At 41.3% G+C, this 18,458-nt stretch overlaps 1 protein-coding gene across 2 annotated transcripts in view; it reads left to right on the top strand.

Annotated features, from left to right (window-relative positions):
• Positions 1-8,348: 8,348 nt before the first annotated feature.
• The window catches only part of LOC109868457 (protein FAM222A), a 39,937-nt gene continuing 29,827 nt past the window's right edge, over positions 8,349-18,458 (top strand). The window contains exon 1 of one of the 2 annotated variants that reach the window (XM_020458038.2): positions 8,349-8,645. In XM_020458038.2, coding sequence (XP_020313627.1) covers positions 8,644-8,645 — 2 coding nt within the window. In that variant the 5' untranslated portion in view covers positions 8,349-8,643. The remainder of the gene's footprint in view (positions 8,646-18,458) is intronic. The other variant, XM_020458039.2, reaches the window with a different exon arrangement.

The following is an 18,458-nucleotide window of genomic DNA, read 5'->3' on the forward strand; positions in this document are numbered from 1 at the left end:
GAGTCCAGGGCAGCAGCCAAATGGCATGGCTGAGATAGGATGTAACTATATGGGAGTTGGGAGAGCACAGGGGGGCTTGGTTAATATTTTGAGAACATCTGTCGGTGAATAGGCCTGAGTCTAAACAAAAGTCTGCAAACATACTTCATCATGTTGATTATTCAAACCAAGCAGATCTTGTCTGCTGTATGAAATAAATATGTTTTTATATATATATATATATATTTGAGCATGACCATTATAATTTATAGTTTACAAAAATGCCAGATTAGGATCCTGGCTTGGTTTATATTCATATACACTTTCATAACACCCATTTTTGAATGTGGAAATCTGACATGGTAATGCAGTGATTAGATTATCATCATGTTCTGATTGATTAATATAAGCACAAAGACATCTGTCTCAGCTTTTCAGGGTAAAAGTAATCACGTGGATGGTTTTCAATCTATAATTACATTTTTCCTGCATTCCCTAAAATACTTTCACAGATTGCACAGGCAGCTTTCGCATGTTGTTTCTCTTTGTTATACTGTATTTCCCCGACAAAATTCATCCACATTTGCATCCCTCAGTATGTCCCCTTGGACATGTTATTGTTTTTGCTAAGCGGCTTTCTGGATAAAAATGATCTCAGTCTCTCTTCTTGTTGTTTCTCTTCTCGGGGATAAAACAGCAATATATACAAGATGTTGATTTTTCACCACTTTTTCACCACATTTAAAACACATTTAAAACCGAGTGTGTGTGTGTGTGTGTGTGTGTGTGTGTGTGTGTGTGTGTGTGTGTTAAATCTAGCTAGAGGTACATTGAACCCTTTTTGTCTGACAGAAATATATCCCAATTTTAATTTCTCAATCTCTTTGTACAGTTCCACTTCATGCTATCAGAAAATGTGTCCCTTCCTTTTTTGTTGTAGACTATAGAGATTCATATGACTTACATTAGGAAGAATAACTGGAGTTTGCCAAAATAACATGGAAATAGACACAGTATTGTAAACATGTTGACATACCGTAGCAGAATATTGTTTGAGTGAAAGGGGGGTAATTAACATGCTTGCTTCTCTGTTTGAGAATCTAATGTAAATTTAAACACACGTTCAGATGAGTGACTGCTCTTTGAGTTTTACTGTTGAAATTCACTTAATGCTCTCCCTTGCTGGTTGTGCTTAGTTGCTAAATGAACGTCAATCTGCTTTGGAAAGTCATGTTTTTGCAACAAAACATCAAATTGAGAAGAGGATTGAAAAAAGAAAACTGAAGAGGAAAAAGACCCACTGTGTTTTTTTCCACATAGATTGATTCAAAGGAAGGATTTTAAAATTCATCCAAAGAGTAAATGTTCTATTGCTACACTAATTATATTATACAAGGGTATTCTTACTGTATATCTATAGAAAAAAAGACTGACCTGGAGAATGTATTACAATCAGGGTGTATGATGACAAACCCTGTCTATGATTGACAACCAGCACCTGCAGTATTGTCAGTAACAACTGTAAACGGTGGTTTAACACAAATGAAGTAAGCCTAAAAGCATTTTTTCATTTTGCGTAAGGAGTCCTGATAGACTAAAAGCGGAGGGACCCTTTTCCAAATTATTCTGCTGTCACAAGCTCAAGGGGATCAAAGTAGTTTCCCTTTGATCAATCCGCTTATTTATAAATTAATTTGTGTGTTTTGCATTGTGTAAGGCTGGCAGCAACAACAGTTACGAGGATAACATTTCTCCATGTATTGTGTATCATATAGAACCCGGGTTGGCATGGTAACCTCATTTGCCATTGGAAGCCCTTTTTAAAATTGAAGAATGGCACTCAGGGGTATTGTCAAAACATATTTCAATACTCTTCATGAAAGCAGCTGTACATGTAGGTTTCAAATGGTAATTTATATGACATTGTGCATAATGAGGGTCCAATTTCCTTTTTTTAAAGAACACAGCTGTCAAATTTACTTTAGGGCACAATTAAAGTTCAGATTTTAAGTATATCTTTTTTAAGGTGTTTATTGGCTCACACAGCGTTATAAATATTCACTGAGGTGAGCAGTAAGCCTATCTGTGCTACAGAGTGAACTGTGATGTGCTTAATATGTGGATAAAATGACAGGGCTGTTTGAAGGCTAATTGAGCAACTGCAAATGAAATGATGATGTGGTCATGAGGTGTTTCTGCATGTCTGCGTAAATAGGAAATGAGGTCACAGATGCAGGATGGCGGGGTAGGGGGTAGGAAGCTTAAGGGCAGAGATGGGTGCAGCTGTTTTACCCTAAAAGCCAGCCAGTGGGAGTAGAGTCCCTTCTGAGAGCAGAGCACAGTATGAGCTGCAGGAGCATTGGCCTGGACACGCACACACAAGCACACACACATGCACACACTTACTCACACAAACACGCACATACACACACATGCACGCATGCACACATACACAGACAGACACACACGCACACAAACACACACACACACGCACGCACACACAGACACACTCAAACACACGCACACACACACACACACATACACACACACAAATACACACACACAGGTACACCCTAGATCCCTCAGGCAGACAGCCCCTGCTGTGTTGCCATTAGACATTAGAGATGAAAGACAACTACCCAGATAAAGCTTGCAAATACTATATATGCTTGGAAATACTGTTTGCAATAAATATAGCCCCATGAAGCCCCGATGTGAACAATCTAAAATGTTCATACTACAATTACTGTTGGAGCAATTTGGCTTGTGCCAGTGGTATTTCATTTGGAATCACCAGTACAGTCACAGTCAATTAGTTATCACACAACCTTGAAACCATCACAACATACACAACATACCAGACAAAGAATACAGCACTCAAACCTTTTGGAAGTGTAATAAAATACATGTATAAAAGAATGAGGCACTTCAGGTTGAACTCAACGACCTCGTGAACAATCCAATCCAATCTGTTTATGATTGGCCTGTGGTGCATTTTGAGCTGATGCTCAATTCAGTCAAGCTCAAACACATGCACACACATGCACGCCTGCAAGTGTTCACATATTTTCTGATAGCATGAAGTGGAGTTCTGTATGACGAGATTGAGAAATTCAAATTGAGCTGTAATTCTGTCAGACAAAAAGGATTCAATGTACCTCTATCTAGCGGGGGGGGGGGGGGGGGGGTTGAGTCCCTCGCACCATCAGAAAGTAATCATTTTCTAGCAACAAGCCCTAACAAGCAGCTATCAATAGTTACCATGGAGACTGTGTTTTGAATGAAAGCTGTGTCTGCTGTAAGGCCATATTGCTGATGAAATTATAATTTGCGATGGAAAGGTTGACAGACGTCTGACTTCAATTCCCATTCAGGTGTGTAAGCTTGAAGTTTACTGTTTAGTCAAAGCTCCCATTCCACATATTACAATACTATCTATGTAGGCCAGCCTACCTACAGTAAATGTTGTATTTTGATCTCAGATTTATTTTAAAGCCCTTTCAAAGTGTACTAAATTAAGTCGTCCGCGTGCTTCCCAGCCTAAACAGTTCGGTAGAGTTCATGCATATATTACACAACATTTTGTGACGTTTTTTGTTAGTTTAGGACTTCAGTGAGTGTTTTTTTTCTGGTGTTCAGGCACAAAAACATTATCGAGAGGGAAGTCGAAGATCGGAGCCGAAGTCTACGCCCCTTAGCTGGTGATAGGTCAACATCAGTGATTGTAGTGTGTTTTTTCCCTGGTTTACATTCGCTCTTCTGCTTCTGTTTTCTCTCTATAAATAATGCCTTGACTTACTTTTTATATTACCCCAATAACATTTATAAACGTTGGTGAAGGTTTGGTATGGTGTGTGGCTATTATTAAGCTTTAGCTACTGCAGGCCTATGATATGAAGGCAGTGCACTCCGGCGCTCCAACTGACTCTGACAGTTGAACTTCAGGTGAGGAAGTCTGTTTCAGCCCTACCAGAATTACTCCTATAATCTAACAATATAATGCTTATACACTATATTTTTTATGGAAAATGTACGAATTAGCCTCCTTCTGTACATCTATTTCTGTGTAGCAGACACAGTAGCCATCTGACATAAAGAAATGCATATTGGTGTCGTAGCATGCCACGGGTATATCTCTCTGGGGTTAGGCCTAAGCTTCTCTTCATTTACATAGTATATATATATATATATACACAATTGAAGTCGGAAGTTTACACACACCTTAGCCAAATGCATTTAAACTCAGTTTTTCACAATTCCTGACATTTAATCCTACTAAAAATTCCCTTTCTTAGGTCATATTCCCAATTATCCCCTATTATTTATACCCGTTTTCCCTGTCTGTTTGTTGCCAGTTTGTCTTGCTTGTTCAAACTTACCAGTGGTTTTCCTGTCAGCGCCGATCTTTTCCCAGCCTCTCCTTTCTCGTCCTCCTGGGTTTTGAACTTTGCCTGTCCTGACCCTGTACCCGCCCGCCTGACATCTCTGTGCCTGTCCCTGAGCCTGCTTGCTGTCCTGTACCTTTTCTCCACCTCTGGATTACTGAACTCTGCCTGACCCTGAGTCTGCCTGCAGTCCTGTACCTTTGCCTTACCCTGGATCTTTGACCCCTGCCTGCCTTGACCTGTTTTTACCTGCCCCTGTTACTACAATAAACATTGTTACTTCGACAGTCTGTATCTGGGTCTTACCTTGATTCCTGAGAGTGTCTGTATCTCTGTAATGTGTCTGTGTCTATCTGTGTATCGTGTCTGTGTCTCTGTAATGTCCATACCCTTGTCTGTACATTATGCCTTGAATCTATTCTACCGCGCCCAGAAATATGCTCCTTTTATTCTCTGTCCCCAACACACTAGACGACCAGTTTTGCTAGCCTTTAGCCGTACCCTTATCCTCCTACTCTTCTATTCCTCTGGTGATGTAGAGGTTAACCCAGGCCCTGTAGCCCCCAGTTCCACTCCTAATCCCCAGGCGCTCTCATTTATTGACTTCAGTAACCGTAAAAACCTTGGTTTCATGCATGTTAACATCAGAAGCCAGGTCCTCCCTAAATTATTTTATTCTCACTGCTTTAGCATACTCCGCCAACCCTGATATCCTAGCCATGTCTGAATCCTGGCTTAGGAAGGCCACCAAACTTCTGAAATGTCCATCCCCAACTACAACATTTTCCGCCAAGATAGAACTGCCAAAGAGGGTGGAGTTGCAATCTACTACAGAGATAGCCTGCAGAGTTATGTCATGCTATCCAGGTCTGTGCCCAAACAGTTCGAACTTCTACTTTTAAAAATCCACCTTTCCATAAATATGTCTCTCACTGTTGCTGCTTGTTACAGACCCCCCTCAGCCCCCAGCTGTGCCCTGGACACCATATGTGAATTAATTTCCCCCCATTTATCTTCAGAGTTTGTACTGCTAGGTGACCTAAACTGGGATATGTTTAACACCCCGGGCCGTCCTACAATCTAAGCTAGATGCCCTCAATTTCACCCAAATTATCATGGAACCAACCAGGTACAACCTAAAATCCGTAAACACGGGCTCCCTCATAGATATCATCCTGACCAACCTGCTCTCTAAATACACCTTCGCTGTCTTCAACCAGGATCTCAGCGATCACTGCCTCATTGCCTGCGTCTGTAATGGGTGTGTGGTCAAACGACCACCCCTCATCACTGTCAAACGCTCCCTAAAAACACTTCAGCAAGCAGGCCTTCTAATCGACCTGGCCCGGGTATCCTGGAAGGATATTGTCCTCATTCCGTCAGTAGAGGATGCCTGGTTATTCTTTAAAAGTGCTTTCCTCACCATCTTAAATAAGCATGCCACATTCAAAAAATGTAGAACCAGGAACAGATATAGGCCTTGGTTCACTCCAGACCTGACTGCCCTTGACCAGCACAAAAACATCCTGTGGCATTCTGCATTAGCATCGAATAGCCCCCGCGATATGCAACTTTTCAAGGAAGGTATGAACCAATATACACAGGCTGTTTGGAAAGCAAAGGCTAGCTCTTTCAAACAGAAATTTGCATCCTGTAGTACAAACTCCAAAAAGTTCTGGGACACTGAAAAGTCCATGGACAATAAGAGCACTTCCTCCCAGCTGCCCACTGCACTGAGGCTAGGAAACACTGTCACCACCGATAAATCTACGATAATCGAGAATTTCAACACAAATTTTTCTATGGCTGGCCATGCCTTCCACCGGGCTACCCATACCCCGGTCAACAGCTCTGCACCCCCCACATCAACTTGCCCAAGCCTCCCCATTTCTCCTTCATCCAAATCCAGATGATGTTCTGAAAGAGCTGCAAAACCCGGACCAGTACAAATCAGCTGGGCTAGACAATCTGGACCCTCTCTTTCTAAAATTATCCAGAGCAATTGTTGCAACCCCTATTACTGGCCTGTTCAACCTCTCTTTCGTATTGTCTGAGATCCCCAAAGATTGGAAGCTGCCGCGGTCATCTCCCTCTTCAAAAGGGGAGACACCTTGGACCCCAAATGTTACAGACCTATATCTATCCTACCCTGCCTTTCTAAGGTCTTTGAAAGCCAAGTTAACAAACAGATCACTGACCATTTCAAATCCCACCGTACCTTCTCCGCTATGCAATCTGAATTCTGAGCTGGTCATGGGTGCACCTCAGCCATGATCAAGGTCCTAAACGACATCATAACCGCCATCGATAAGACAATACTGTGTAGCCGTATTTATCGACCTGGTCAAGGCGTTCGACTCTGTCAATCACCACATTCTTATCGGCAGACTCAACAGCCTTGGCTTCTCAAATGACTGCCTCGCCTGGTTCACCAACTACTTCTCAGACAGAGTTCAGTGTGTCAAATCGGAGGGCCTGTTGTCCGGACCTCTGGCAGTCTCAATGGGGGTGCCACAGGGTTCAATTCTTGGGCCGACTGTTTTCTCTGTATACATCAATGATGTCGCTCTTGCTGCTGGTGATTCTCTGATCCACCTCTACGCAGATGATACCATTTTGTATATATATATATTTTTTAATTTTCATGGAAAAATAAAATCAATCATTCCAATCTGTGCAGAGGCCAATTAATGAATGGAAAGAGACATCTGTTACAAAACACCAAAAAAGTTTAACAACTTTCGGAGATTATCAAGCCAAGCCTTCAATACTGGGTAAGCCTACAAGGTAGGAAGGATGTATTTACTCTTTGTCGAGATGGACATAGTCTATTTATTGTGGTGTTAAACACAAACCATGATGTCGATGTGCCCAAAGTCTGTATGTTTTTTTATTGGTTGTGTGGTTTATTGGCACAGAAACCTGTTGGTGGGATTTCTTTTGCATATATTTTATAGAATTATAAATGGCATCAAAATGTTGAAAATCTGATTTCCCCCCTGGCTGATAATTGTCTGCAGCCGGTTCTGATTGTAGTGTAATGAAACAGGCAGGGAGAGGGAGCTCGTCTGTGGTCTTTGGCGAACCCTTAACTTTCTGTCCGTAGCCCTGCGTGGCATCGACTGTGACACAAAAGCATGCTGACATAGCAAAGTCCATCCACGTTTATAAACACAGCTATTGTTATTTGTGGTTGTAAACATTATTTTGAGTTAATTTGATGAGGGGGAGGGTGTTCCATTTATTTTACAGTACAAGGGGAGGGTCATGTAAAAAATATGTTTTACTTTGGGGAGGGGGGCGCACTTAATTTTTTATGACACCTTGAGTTGGACCAGCCCCTCCCCCCAGTACATTTGGATCTGTCCCTGAGATGTAAAATTGCCCCACTAAGATCTCTTTGGCAAAATCTTCAAAATTAATGACAGATTTCTTGAGTTATCTTAGATTAATATGTACTATTTTGAGGAAGTGTATACTGTCTACAGGGTCTCAAAATGGAAAAAACAGTACTAATGTAGCTTTTAACGAAGTATGCAAGCACACTCGTTCGGTTTGGCTAGCTAAATCTAGGCGCCAGCTGAACTGAAGCATGCTGAAGCCTTAAGGTCAGTTGGAAAGCCTTTTAGTAGAGGCTTAATTTTTGTGGTAGCCTAATTGATGACACTCAAAACGGCTTATTTCAGAAACCATGTATCTATTGGTGTAGGTTACATTTGTGTTCGATCATGTGATAATCGAACAACCATGAGTAAATTAAACATATTTTAATCTCCTTTGTTGTAGAGTGAGACCCTGACAGAAGCCATGCAATACCCCTTTAAGTTTTTCCGCGAAATAACAACGTGCTCACCTAGACGCTTGCGGCGTCACCGTGGTTACCGCCTTCTGTTTCAAACGATTGGTTGAGCCGTGGGAATATTCAAATTTACTCTTAATTGATTGGTCGGATGCCCGGTTTGTGCAGTCGGGAGAATTCATTCCTTGCACTTCGACATCTTTCATTTCGGTCGGCTTTGGGGAGAGAAGAGGACATGGGAGACAAATTGAACTGAATATAGCTACAAACGAATTTATTTTCAATATCAACCCATTTGGCATTTCGAACATACTTTTTAAAAGTGGTTCTCATGGATATTTTCAGACCGATAATTCCCAGTCTCATCGGACTTCAGCAACGTCTCTTTGGAAAAGGAAATACGCCTTCCGAACAGGGGAACAAGCATCCAGCAGTGGCGAGCCAAAGATAAACAAGCCTTATGATAACACTGAACACTGTATGTAAGAAATAGTTTTTATGTCCTATTCTGGTCTTCGTTGCATTACTTCATTTGACATAATCTCGGCAGGCTATCGATTCAGTTTAATGCATTGTTTGCGGTCATCAGCAGGTGCATTCATTTGACTAGGCTATGGTTAAGATTTGTACACCTTAAGAATGATGGGAATGGGAGGGAAATCAATCTCCTTTTATGAAACGTGGTGCATTTATATTGCCTAGATTGTTCTACTTGGATCAAATAAAGGTGAATTAATTAAGTTAATCCATCAATGTCTTGTGCGCAATGAGACCAGTAGCCCACTAATATGCGTATGGTCCCAGACCCAGTCTAGACTTGTTCATTATTTGTCCTGTAGTGTAGAATTACCTTCCTTTGGATGAACTGTTTTATGGGAACACTCTGCCCCCGAATGCGGCATCTATTGGACCTACTTCGAGAGACTGTGGGACAGATTTGAGTAATACTAGAATATTAAATATATTGGACTGGGACACAGGGTGGAAGGCTACTTTCATGTTTTTGATGGTCCGCTCCGTATTAAGGCATATCCAGATACCTAACTGCTAAGTTTATTCTTTAAATTTATGTTGAGTATTAGACTAGCGTTTTTCAGTTCCCCCTTTGTGCGCATTTGGAACTAGTCATAGCTGCGGAGGGTACTGCTCAACCCCCCAAAAAAATAATTGAAAATAAAAAATGTTATATATTTTTACTAGTATTAGCAGACTAGTTGTTGCCCTGTCCCTTTTTCTGCAATTGTCATTCTAATGGAATCCAGAAAGAACAAAACCCTAACCTCAAACATTTACATCAAAAGGTGTAAAGTTATGGATAAAGACACAAAACCTCCACATCAAATTCAATATTTTTCTTGGTCAAATAACATGGAAAACTACAATGTTTTGTGCAGTGTTAATCTACCGTCTTTACAAACCACAATGTAAATGTACATTACTGTATAGTACATAGGCTGGTCATCTAGGTTTGTACCTGTAGACTTTCCATCACCATGAAGAAAAACAATGTGCAATACAGTAATTGAGTACTCATGTGGCTCAGCTGGTAGAGCATGGCGCTCACAATGCTAGGGTTGTGGGTTTGATTCCTGCGGGACCAGTATGAAAATGTATGCACTCACTACTGTAAGTTGCTCTGGATAAGAGCATCTACTAAAATGGAAGAGGAATGAATAAGGCATTTCAGTTTTCACAGAAATAAGTTGCAAAGTATTTCAAGAAACTGGAAAACATATATCAAGTAATTGTTTTTTTTATTCCACAAGTATTATCAGTAACTTTTTTTTGTACAGATAATTATCAGACTTTTCCCAAAAAATTGACCCACTGGGCCTTTTACTAGTCCTGTATTAGCGGACCAATATAGAGGTCTTCAGCACGGCACCACCAAACTACTTCCGTCCGTTATGGAACCAGTCACTGATTGAAAGCTCCAAACAGGTCTAGTCTGGCAGAGTTCCACTCTGTCTCTGAGGTGAGCAGAATGTTTTTTTTGGCAGATGTACAGCCTGGAATAAAGGAGGACTTATGTGTCAGAAACCCAGTGGTTACAGGAAATGCTTTGAAGTATATTATTGGCCCTTCAAAGCTGCATCCGAAGGCTATCTTCCACGTCTATTGGCAAAGCCGGAGGAGGAATCCTCACACCTCATTGCACCTAGAGGCAGAGCTGAAGGTTGGCTGCAGTAAAGGGCCATGGATAATATGCCGAGGTGTGAAATTCTATCCTGCATGCTTTCCTGGTGGTGTCAGATCATTTATTGGGTAGAGAGCGGTCACATCGTCTTCCCGTCTGAGGTTTAGCAATAGAAGAGCGGCAATCATGGCAAATTAACAACTTACTCTACTATCTGACTTTTCTGGCAATGACAAAACTAAAACATTTTTTATTGAAGACATCTTTAAAAGAACATTTTAACCAGTCTAAGTCTGAAATGCAACGTTTTCAGTTTATGTTCTCAGTGTCGTCTTTTGAAGCCCATCAGACCATATGTATGATGGACAGTACTTGACTTGGACTGAAATAGGTGCCGGTACTCATTTTCTTTATATTTAGGTGCAGGAGCTCCACAATACTTTTGATCTAATATTCTATAAGCTTTAGCTGTAGAACATTTGAGGTGCTGGTACTACGCTCCAGTGAGCTCCTGCCCAAGTCAAGCACTGATGATGAATAGTCCTGAGAACTCATTCCATCCGTCTCCATGTCTCTTGCCTCAGTACCTGAAAGGCCTCTCTCTGTATAAATGTTATACCATAAAGCATCTGAAACTAAATTAGGGAGGACCTGCTCCCACTCCTGCCCACTCACATAATTTAGCATCATTATGGGATTGCCTCTGAATATATTTAAATCATGAAATAAACATTATGGCCTTTTTGAGTAGAGCGAATGTAATTAAACTAAATGAAAAATGCTCTGACTTACCCTCCCCCACATCCCCACTAAGGAAATTGCTTTATTCACACATCTTGAGTTGACATTCAATCCGTTTGACTGGGCTCTACTTTAATAATTCTGTCAAGTCTGCAGTTTCAATAGCAGTGGCAAAAATTTTTTTTACTTTCAGCTGCCACTCTGTGTGTAGTGCTGTATGTTTAATATATGACTGAGCATAAAGTCAATGTAATTACTCTGAAATTGCTTTGGCTTTGCCTGTAATGTCTGTATTGGTTTTGACAGACAACATCCTTCATTTTGGGGAACATTTGGGTTGGAGGATGGAAAGTGTCCTTGTGTTTATTATACTGGAGTGATATAACCCAGGCCTAGTGGGGATGTCAGACATTTTACTGAGTAGCCTAGTAGCAAAACTGATATATCGGCATACTCTGCTCTAATTAACATTCTAGATATTGGCTTGGCTTGTGCCTTTTCTTGATCTGAGAAACAGTTAAAACGCGTAGCTTTTTATGGCTTGGCCAGCCTGTAGTCAGTGTATCAGAGGCTAGCGGGTAGAATTACAAACAGTCATGTGTACTTCTCCCTGGGGTTTTCAACAGATCACCTCACGCCCATCAGCATTTGATCTCCTGATCCATGATGGGGATTTGTCATCTGCTGGCTTGTTCCTCTCTGTTCTCCATGCAGGTCACTATAGGAGTAGCTCTTTTGAAGGTTCTGCGTGGGGCCCCCCGATCCACTCGTCTAGCCACCCAAGTTTTCAGGTTTTAATGTCACGTGCACAAGTACAGTGAAATGCATTTCTTGCAAAAACCCAACAATGCAGTAATCAATAACAATACTAAAAATAACTTAAGGTAGAACAAAAAAAACACAAGAAATAAGAAGAACACGATAAAGTAAGTACGTAAGCATACTACATACAGGGTCAGTTTCAGTGCCATATTTACAATGTGCAGGGATAATGGATGGATAGTATGTTATGCCTCTTTGTTGCATGTTATGCTCTGCTAGGTTTCAAACCAATGAGGTTTGTGCATATTTAGCCTGGAGTTCTATGAATATCTTTGCTGCCATCATTTCACCAAGAGATTTGGAAATGATTTTGGAGTGTGTAGGTGACATGCACACCCCAAATTTCTCCACCGGCTAAAAGAAAGAAAGAGTGATGACAAAAAAAGACATTGAAAATAATTCTGCACCACCACAGGTAGGGGCTACACGAATATCACATTGTTTTATGTATCCCGTAGTTACTCTGCAGGAGGCTATATTGCCTACTGTGTGCAGCAGGCCCACCCACTCTCAAGTGCCGGTGAACTGCAAGATAGAATTGATATGTTCAACCAGTCTTTCCCTTTATGCAGTCCTTTGCGCTTCATATCCAACACACAGCTAGGCTATTAGGCCTAGTCATGGGGCAAAACAAAATGGCTATTATTACCAAGATGGTTTGTTGATGTTAACCTAAATATTGGGAAGTTGTGTTTCCTGCCCAGTGACTGTTTGCTCTTTTTGTGTTTGTGAGATCTAGAGAGTCAGTGGATGTAAAGTGACCTCAGAGAGTGCATGGACGGCCAATCACCGTGCTCTGCTTAAAAGGGTATTGTCAATGGCTTGGTTGCTAAGCTGTTTCTCCCATGCATCCATAGTAATCACCTTTTATCTCCTAACAATGTCATGTGTAATTATGAGCTAGCCGCCATCTTTTGAAATCTGCCTAATTGGTCTTTTTATTTTATTTTGATGGGACGAGGAGGCTAAGAGACAGGGGGTTAAGGGTGGGGGTTAGATTGGATCTCTGGGGTCATTGGGGAGGGGGAGCTCTGGGGGCTGTCGTTGCTGTGCTTGCCATTTGAAACAGCCCGTTGTTTTGTGTACATTATGGTGCTCAGAAACCTCAAAGAATACACATACTGCCTGATTGCACGCGAAGCAATGTTATCTGCCCTTACTGGGAAGGCAGCAGACAGAGGTCATTTTGGATTAGTCCAGGGACTAAAGTCCTCTTTCTCCAAGAACAGTTTGGTTTTTCCATGCCGCCCTGTGAGGACCAGAGCTTATCATTAAGTGTGGAAAAGGAGTTCTCTCCAGTGTGATTACCCTGCAGGGAGCATTTTGCCAATCTTTTCTCATGACTTCTCTGTTTTTATTAAAATGTTTAATGACTTGAAGGAATCAGTGACCCTTAACAGCATAATGAATGGCCTTGCCTGCTCTGACAGGAGAGGGGGGGGGGGGGTATGGAGGAGTTTGGCAGTGAAAGGCACTGTAGCCAAAGCTATACTGTAGGAAAATGTTTCCTTTTGTAGACAAAGTCTCATCAGGCAGGCATAGCTGCCACTTTGTCTCTAGAGGGTGGGTAAGAAAAACAAACCGAATTGATTATTAAACCCTAAGGACATACAAAGACTAGTTAAAGGATTTGTTCTTGGCCGGATTGAGAGCATAAACTCAATCAAAGTACTTGTAAAGCCCAGTAACAATGATTGCTTGAGATGGTCTATGAGAATATTCACGAGAGGTCTAACTTGACTTTAGTCTGCCCTGTCTGCGGTATAAGCCAGTCCAGTCTAGTCTGGTTCTGTAGACTCTTCACCAACCATGCTAATCTGTAGAGAGAGACAGAAGAACATCTGTCACTATGTTTTGACTAGAAAAGCTTCCATATCTCCCATGTGTGCTCTAACTGATTAAAGACAAAGACAGGCCTTTTGATTATTGCCTGAGTTCATCTTTTTGGGTTTCCATTCCCAGCAGGTGAGACTGGCAGTCAGTGGGCGGATCATAGACGCAAAGCATCTGTAGATCAAAACGGATAGTTATTGCTCTGACGTTGTGTGTATGTTTTAACCCTAGGTAGCTTTTGAACAGTGCTCATTACAATGACTTGGGATTTTCTTTGTTTGTCAAAGCTTCTTCTGTCAGAAAGCTTGAGTACCCGCAGCATAATATGAATGTTTTTGTAAGGCATGGACCATTTCTCAAGTTGATTCATTGTAAACAAACATCTGTTATGGCTGTAGTTGTTGGGCTGTGGTCTGATAGCTTAAGGTGTGTTTTGATTAGATCCAGGCATCTTGTGAGTGCCCTCAGTGAGCAGTCCTCTTTCTCTCTCTCTCTGCCCATTTGTCAGCCCACCCACACCCATTAAAACCTGTCAGACACTGTTCAGGGTAAAAGAGCAGGCTTTATGGGAAGCACAAAGTCTAACATGTCATACAGAGGAACTGTATTTTGTCGTGAAAAGCATTCATTCCAAATTCAAGGCCATCCAATGTGGTAGTCCACAATTAATAAACGTTTATTTTATTTTACATTATGATGACATTTACATGCAGAGCACACAGCGGGCATATCAACGTAAATCTTATTGTTGGTTATTAATAGAGGCAGACTAAATAATGATCTCTGATGCAGCCAATACAAAGTGTCAGTGGTGTGGGACGGGAAGGAATGGGGCATTTTGTTGACGAACATCTGTATGGACAACAGACGGGAGAGATCTGCCTGTGCACTCTGCCTCACTAACTGTGTGTGTGTGTGTGTGTGTGTGTGTGTCACACACACCAGAAGTCAAGGTTGGCCAATGTTCCCCAGGGTTATCCAGTCGGTGTGTGGGATGAGGATAAGATAAGGCCCTGTTTACTTTTCATGCTCCCTCTGCTATTGCCAGGCTCCATGCCCAAAGCACGAGCAGTGATTTTACCTTGGCACCTGTGCAAGGACAGGGTTGAGGGAGCCCAAGGCTCTGTACCAAGGCTCCCTACTGTGAGAACCGTTAATGATGCCCTGACAGAACTGAACGAGTTCATGGGATTTATGATTATCCTACATGGGCTGTATGTTCAGGTTACCTACTCCCCCCAAGTTGACAATGTGTCTGTGGTAAAATATATATTTTTCTTTCATTCTCGTGGAGAATTTTTTTTATTTTTGGTTTGCGATTTATTTAATTTATTTTTTGCTTTTGCATGTACTTGGCCAAGGTCTAAAGAAACATTTAACTGAATTTGAATACTCTACTGAGTCTAGGCTTCTCATACCCTCCCGCTCTCAAAATGCATCTGCCAGAAGTCTCTCGAGGGATATTCATATCGACCCATTGTATTTATTTTCCATACATTTTCGAGCAAGTGCATGCATTGTATAGAAACGACAATCCTCCAAACCCTGCTTAACACCGTTGTAATACCTTTTTATAGAAGCTAATCTCAATGGAAATGAGGCTCATTGTTGTCGGCCTCAGGCCTTGTGCACAGCTCATTGTGTGGAGCAGAGCTGTTCTGGGTTGTTTGGATGACCTGCAGTTCAACCTTGTTTTCTTTTTTTGTTAAAGAAAAATAGTGCATAAGAGGAAAAAAATCTGTCTCTCTCAAACCATGTTCTGATACCAATTATGGAAACTATTATAGAATTTAAACAGGATGGCTCTTATCGGCTAATCCGGGAGTAATAGATTCCATTAAAAATGCATGGGGGGGTGCAGAGATGAAACCGGCAGCTGCAGTAGCAGTGCTGTCTGTCAGTCTGTTTTAGACTCAGACCAGACTGCTTGCCCTGTCTCCCTGGCTCCATCGCTTTGGCAGGATCCTGCGTCCATTCAGAGGAGGCCTTTGAGAGTCAGTAGATAGCTTGCAGTCACACTTAAAGATGATCAGTCTGGCATTGCAGGTCATTGATGGAACTTGTTGTTAATACTTTAGGGCTCACTTTTGGCATGGATTATTCACAAAACCTCCTGCATTTTCAGTGCTTTTAAAGCAGTCATTTTATACCCATTTTTACTGTCATCCCCAAACAGAACCTGTGGTTTTGCAGGTCTTTGTGACCACATCACTAATGGTGAGTCTCATCCAATGTTTTTGTTTTACCAGTGTACTGTAACACCGTTGATGCAGGGTGCATACATTTCAGGTTGTAAAGAGCCTGTAGGTGGCTGACCGCTCTTTGCAAGGTTATAGCTCTGCTATTCAGAGTGATGACGCTGTAAGGAGGCCACTCAGTGTAGAGACATAAAAAAAGTTAAATTAGGTCAACGTTACTGTATGAAGTTTGTGTACCTCCTGTGTCTGTGTTTGCATTTGGACCTGTCAGGGATTTCAGTGGTTAGGGAAGGAAGGACGTTAAGCACAGCACTCAAATGAATCCAACTAGAGAGTGAAAAGGGCGCTCAGGCTAAACCTTTTTTCATGATAATCTAATTATTAACTGAGGATTCTAAGAACTGCAAAGACAAGCTGAGGGGATTGGGGGAGGAATGGGGTGGAGGGGTTGAGGGAGGGGGGTTAGCGAGTTTGTGTTTTTTTGTCTGTGTGTTTTAGTATTGAAAGGAAGGGTCACAGGGCAATGTTACTCTGCTCCAGTCAAGGCCCTGGAGGCCGTTCAGAGGAGAGAAGCGTCTGGAAGGTCAGGCAGATCACCGCCTTTTTATCTGCGTAATTTCCATGTAAAAGGACCCATGAGCACCAACGTGAAGTTCATAAGAGGATATCAAATTGGGTGTCAAGTGAAGGCTGTCTATTTTGAGGAAATTATACATGGATACATTTTTCAACCATTTTCCATCTTAAAAATAAGGCAATGGCTTTAATTTCTAGTCAAACAGATAGAAAAGGGGCTCTTAGAAAACATCTACCATGAAAAAGTCAGATGGTCAGATTGCTAGCAACAATAACAGGAAGCTGCCACGTGGGGTATCGTAGGTGGCTCATTTCAGTAAGTTTTTATTATGTTCTTGATACCATGTCTTGTTTTAAGGTGTTTTGACTGATTTCATGTCGATGCCAATATGGCAAAAATACGCTAGCTAGTTAACAACAGCAACGATGTATTTGATAGACAAGTGCTCGTTTTGCAAATGTATTTGGAGACTAAATATAATATACGTGTCGGCAACAATCTAAGCCAACCCTGTCTGTTTTGCCCGATAGTTACACACGTGTCGGTTTTGTTTCTAAACTTCCAATCCATCTATTAGAAATACATCAAAACACAATAATGTTGAAGCGACGACCCCTGCCAACCAGGGTGACTGCTAGGAAAATGTGACACCTGACAACGTGACAGGGAATATTTAAATTGACTGGCTATTTGAGATATTTTCTGGACCCATATGCATTGGGTTCATAAGAAATTAGGGCGTCTACCCCCGGTGCTCAGAATGACAGAAATCACATGTCGATCCTGGTAATGCATCTGAACAGAACATGCAACTCATGTAATGAAGCAGCCAATAAAACGTCCTATTCAAACATTTGCCAAAATGCAATTCGCGGGAAAACTAAGAAAAGAGGGGGGGGGGGTCTAAAGATGCAACAACTAGGATGGGTTGTTAATATGACTAGGATAGGTGATGGGTTGTTAATATGACTAGGATGGGTTGTTAATATGACTAGGATGGGTTGTTAATATGACTAGGATGGGTTGTTAATATGACTAGGATGGGTTGTTAATATGACTAGGATGGGTTGTTAATATGACTAGGATACTAGGATGGGTTGTTAATATGACTAGGATGGGTTGTTAATATGACTAGGATGGGTTGTTAATATGACTAGGATGGGTTGTTAATATGACTAGGATGGGTTGTTAATATGACTAGGATGGGTTGTTAATATGACTAGGATACTAGGATGGGTTGTTAATATGACTAGGATGGGTTGTTAATATGACTAGGATGGGTTGTTAATATGACTAGGATGGGTTGTTAATATGACTAGGATGGGTTGTTAATATGACTAGGATAGGTTGTTAATATGACTAGGATGGGTTGTTAATATGACTAGGATGGGTTGTTAATATGACTAGGATGGGTTGTTAATATGACTAGGATGGGTTGTTAATATGACTATGATGGGTTGTTAATATGACTAGGATGGGTTGTTAATATGACTAGGATGGGTTGTTAATATGACTAGGATGGGTTGTTAATATGACTAGGATGGGTTGTTAATATGACTAGGATGGGTTGTTAATATGACTAGGATAGGTTAGGTTGTTAATATGACTAGGATAGGTTAGGTTGTTAATATGACTAGGATAGGTTGTTAATATGACTAGGATGGGTTGTTAATATGACTAGGATGGGTTGTTAATATGACTAGGATGGGTTGTTAATATGACTAGGATAGGTTAGGTTGTTAATATGACTAGGATAGGTTGTTAATATGACTAGGATGGGTTGTTAATATGACTAGGATGGGTTGTTAATATGACTAGGATGGGTTGTTAATATGACTAGGATGGGTTGTTAATATGACTAGGATGGGTTGTTAATATGACTAGGATGGGTTGTTAATATGACTAGGATGGGTTGTTAATATGACTAGGATAGTAGGTTGTTAATATGACTAGGATGGGTTGTTAATATGACTAGGATGGGTTGTTA

Source organism: Oncorhynchus kisutch, linkage group LG23 (genome assembly GCF_002021735.2).
Source record: "Oncorhynchus kisutch isolate 150728-3 linkage group LG23, Okis_V2, whole genome shotgun sequence".
Taxonomy (NCBI): Eukaryota; Metazoa; Chordata; class Actinopteri; order Salmoniformes; family Salmonidae; genus Oncorhynchus; species Oncorhynchus kisutch.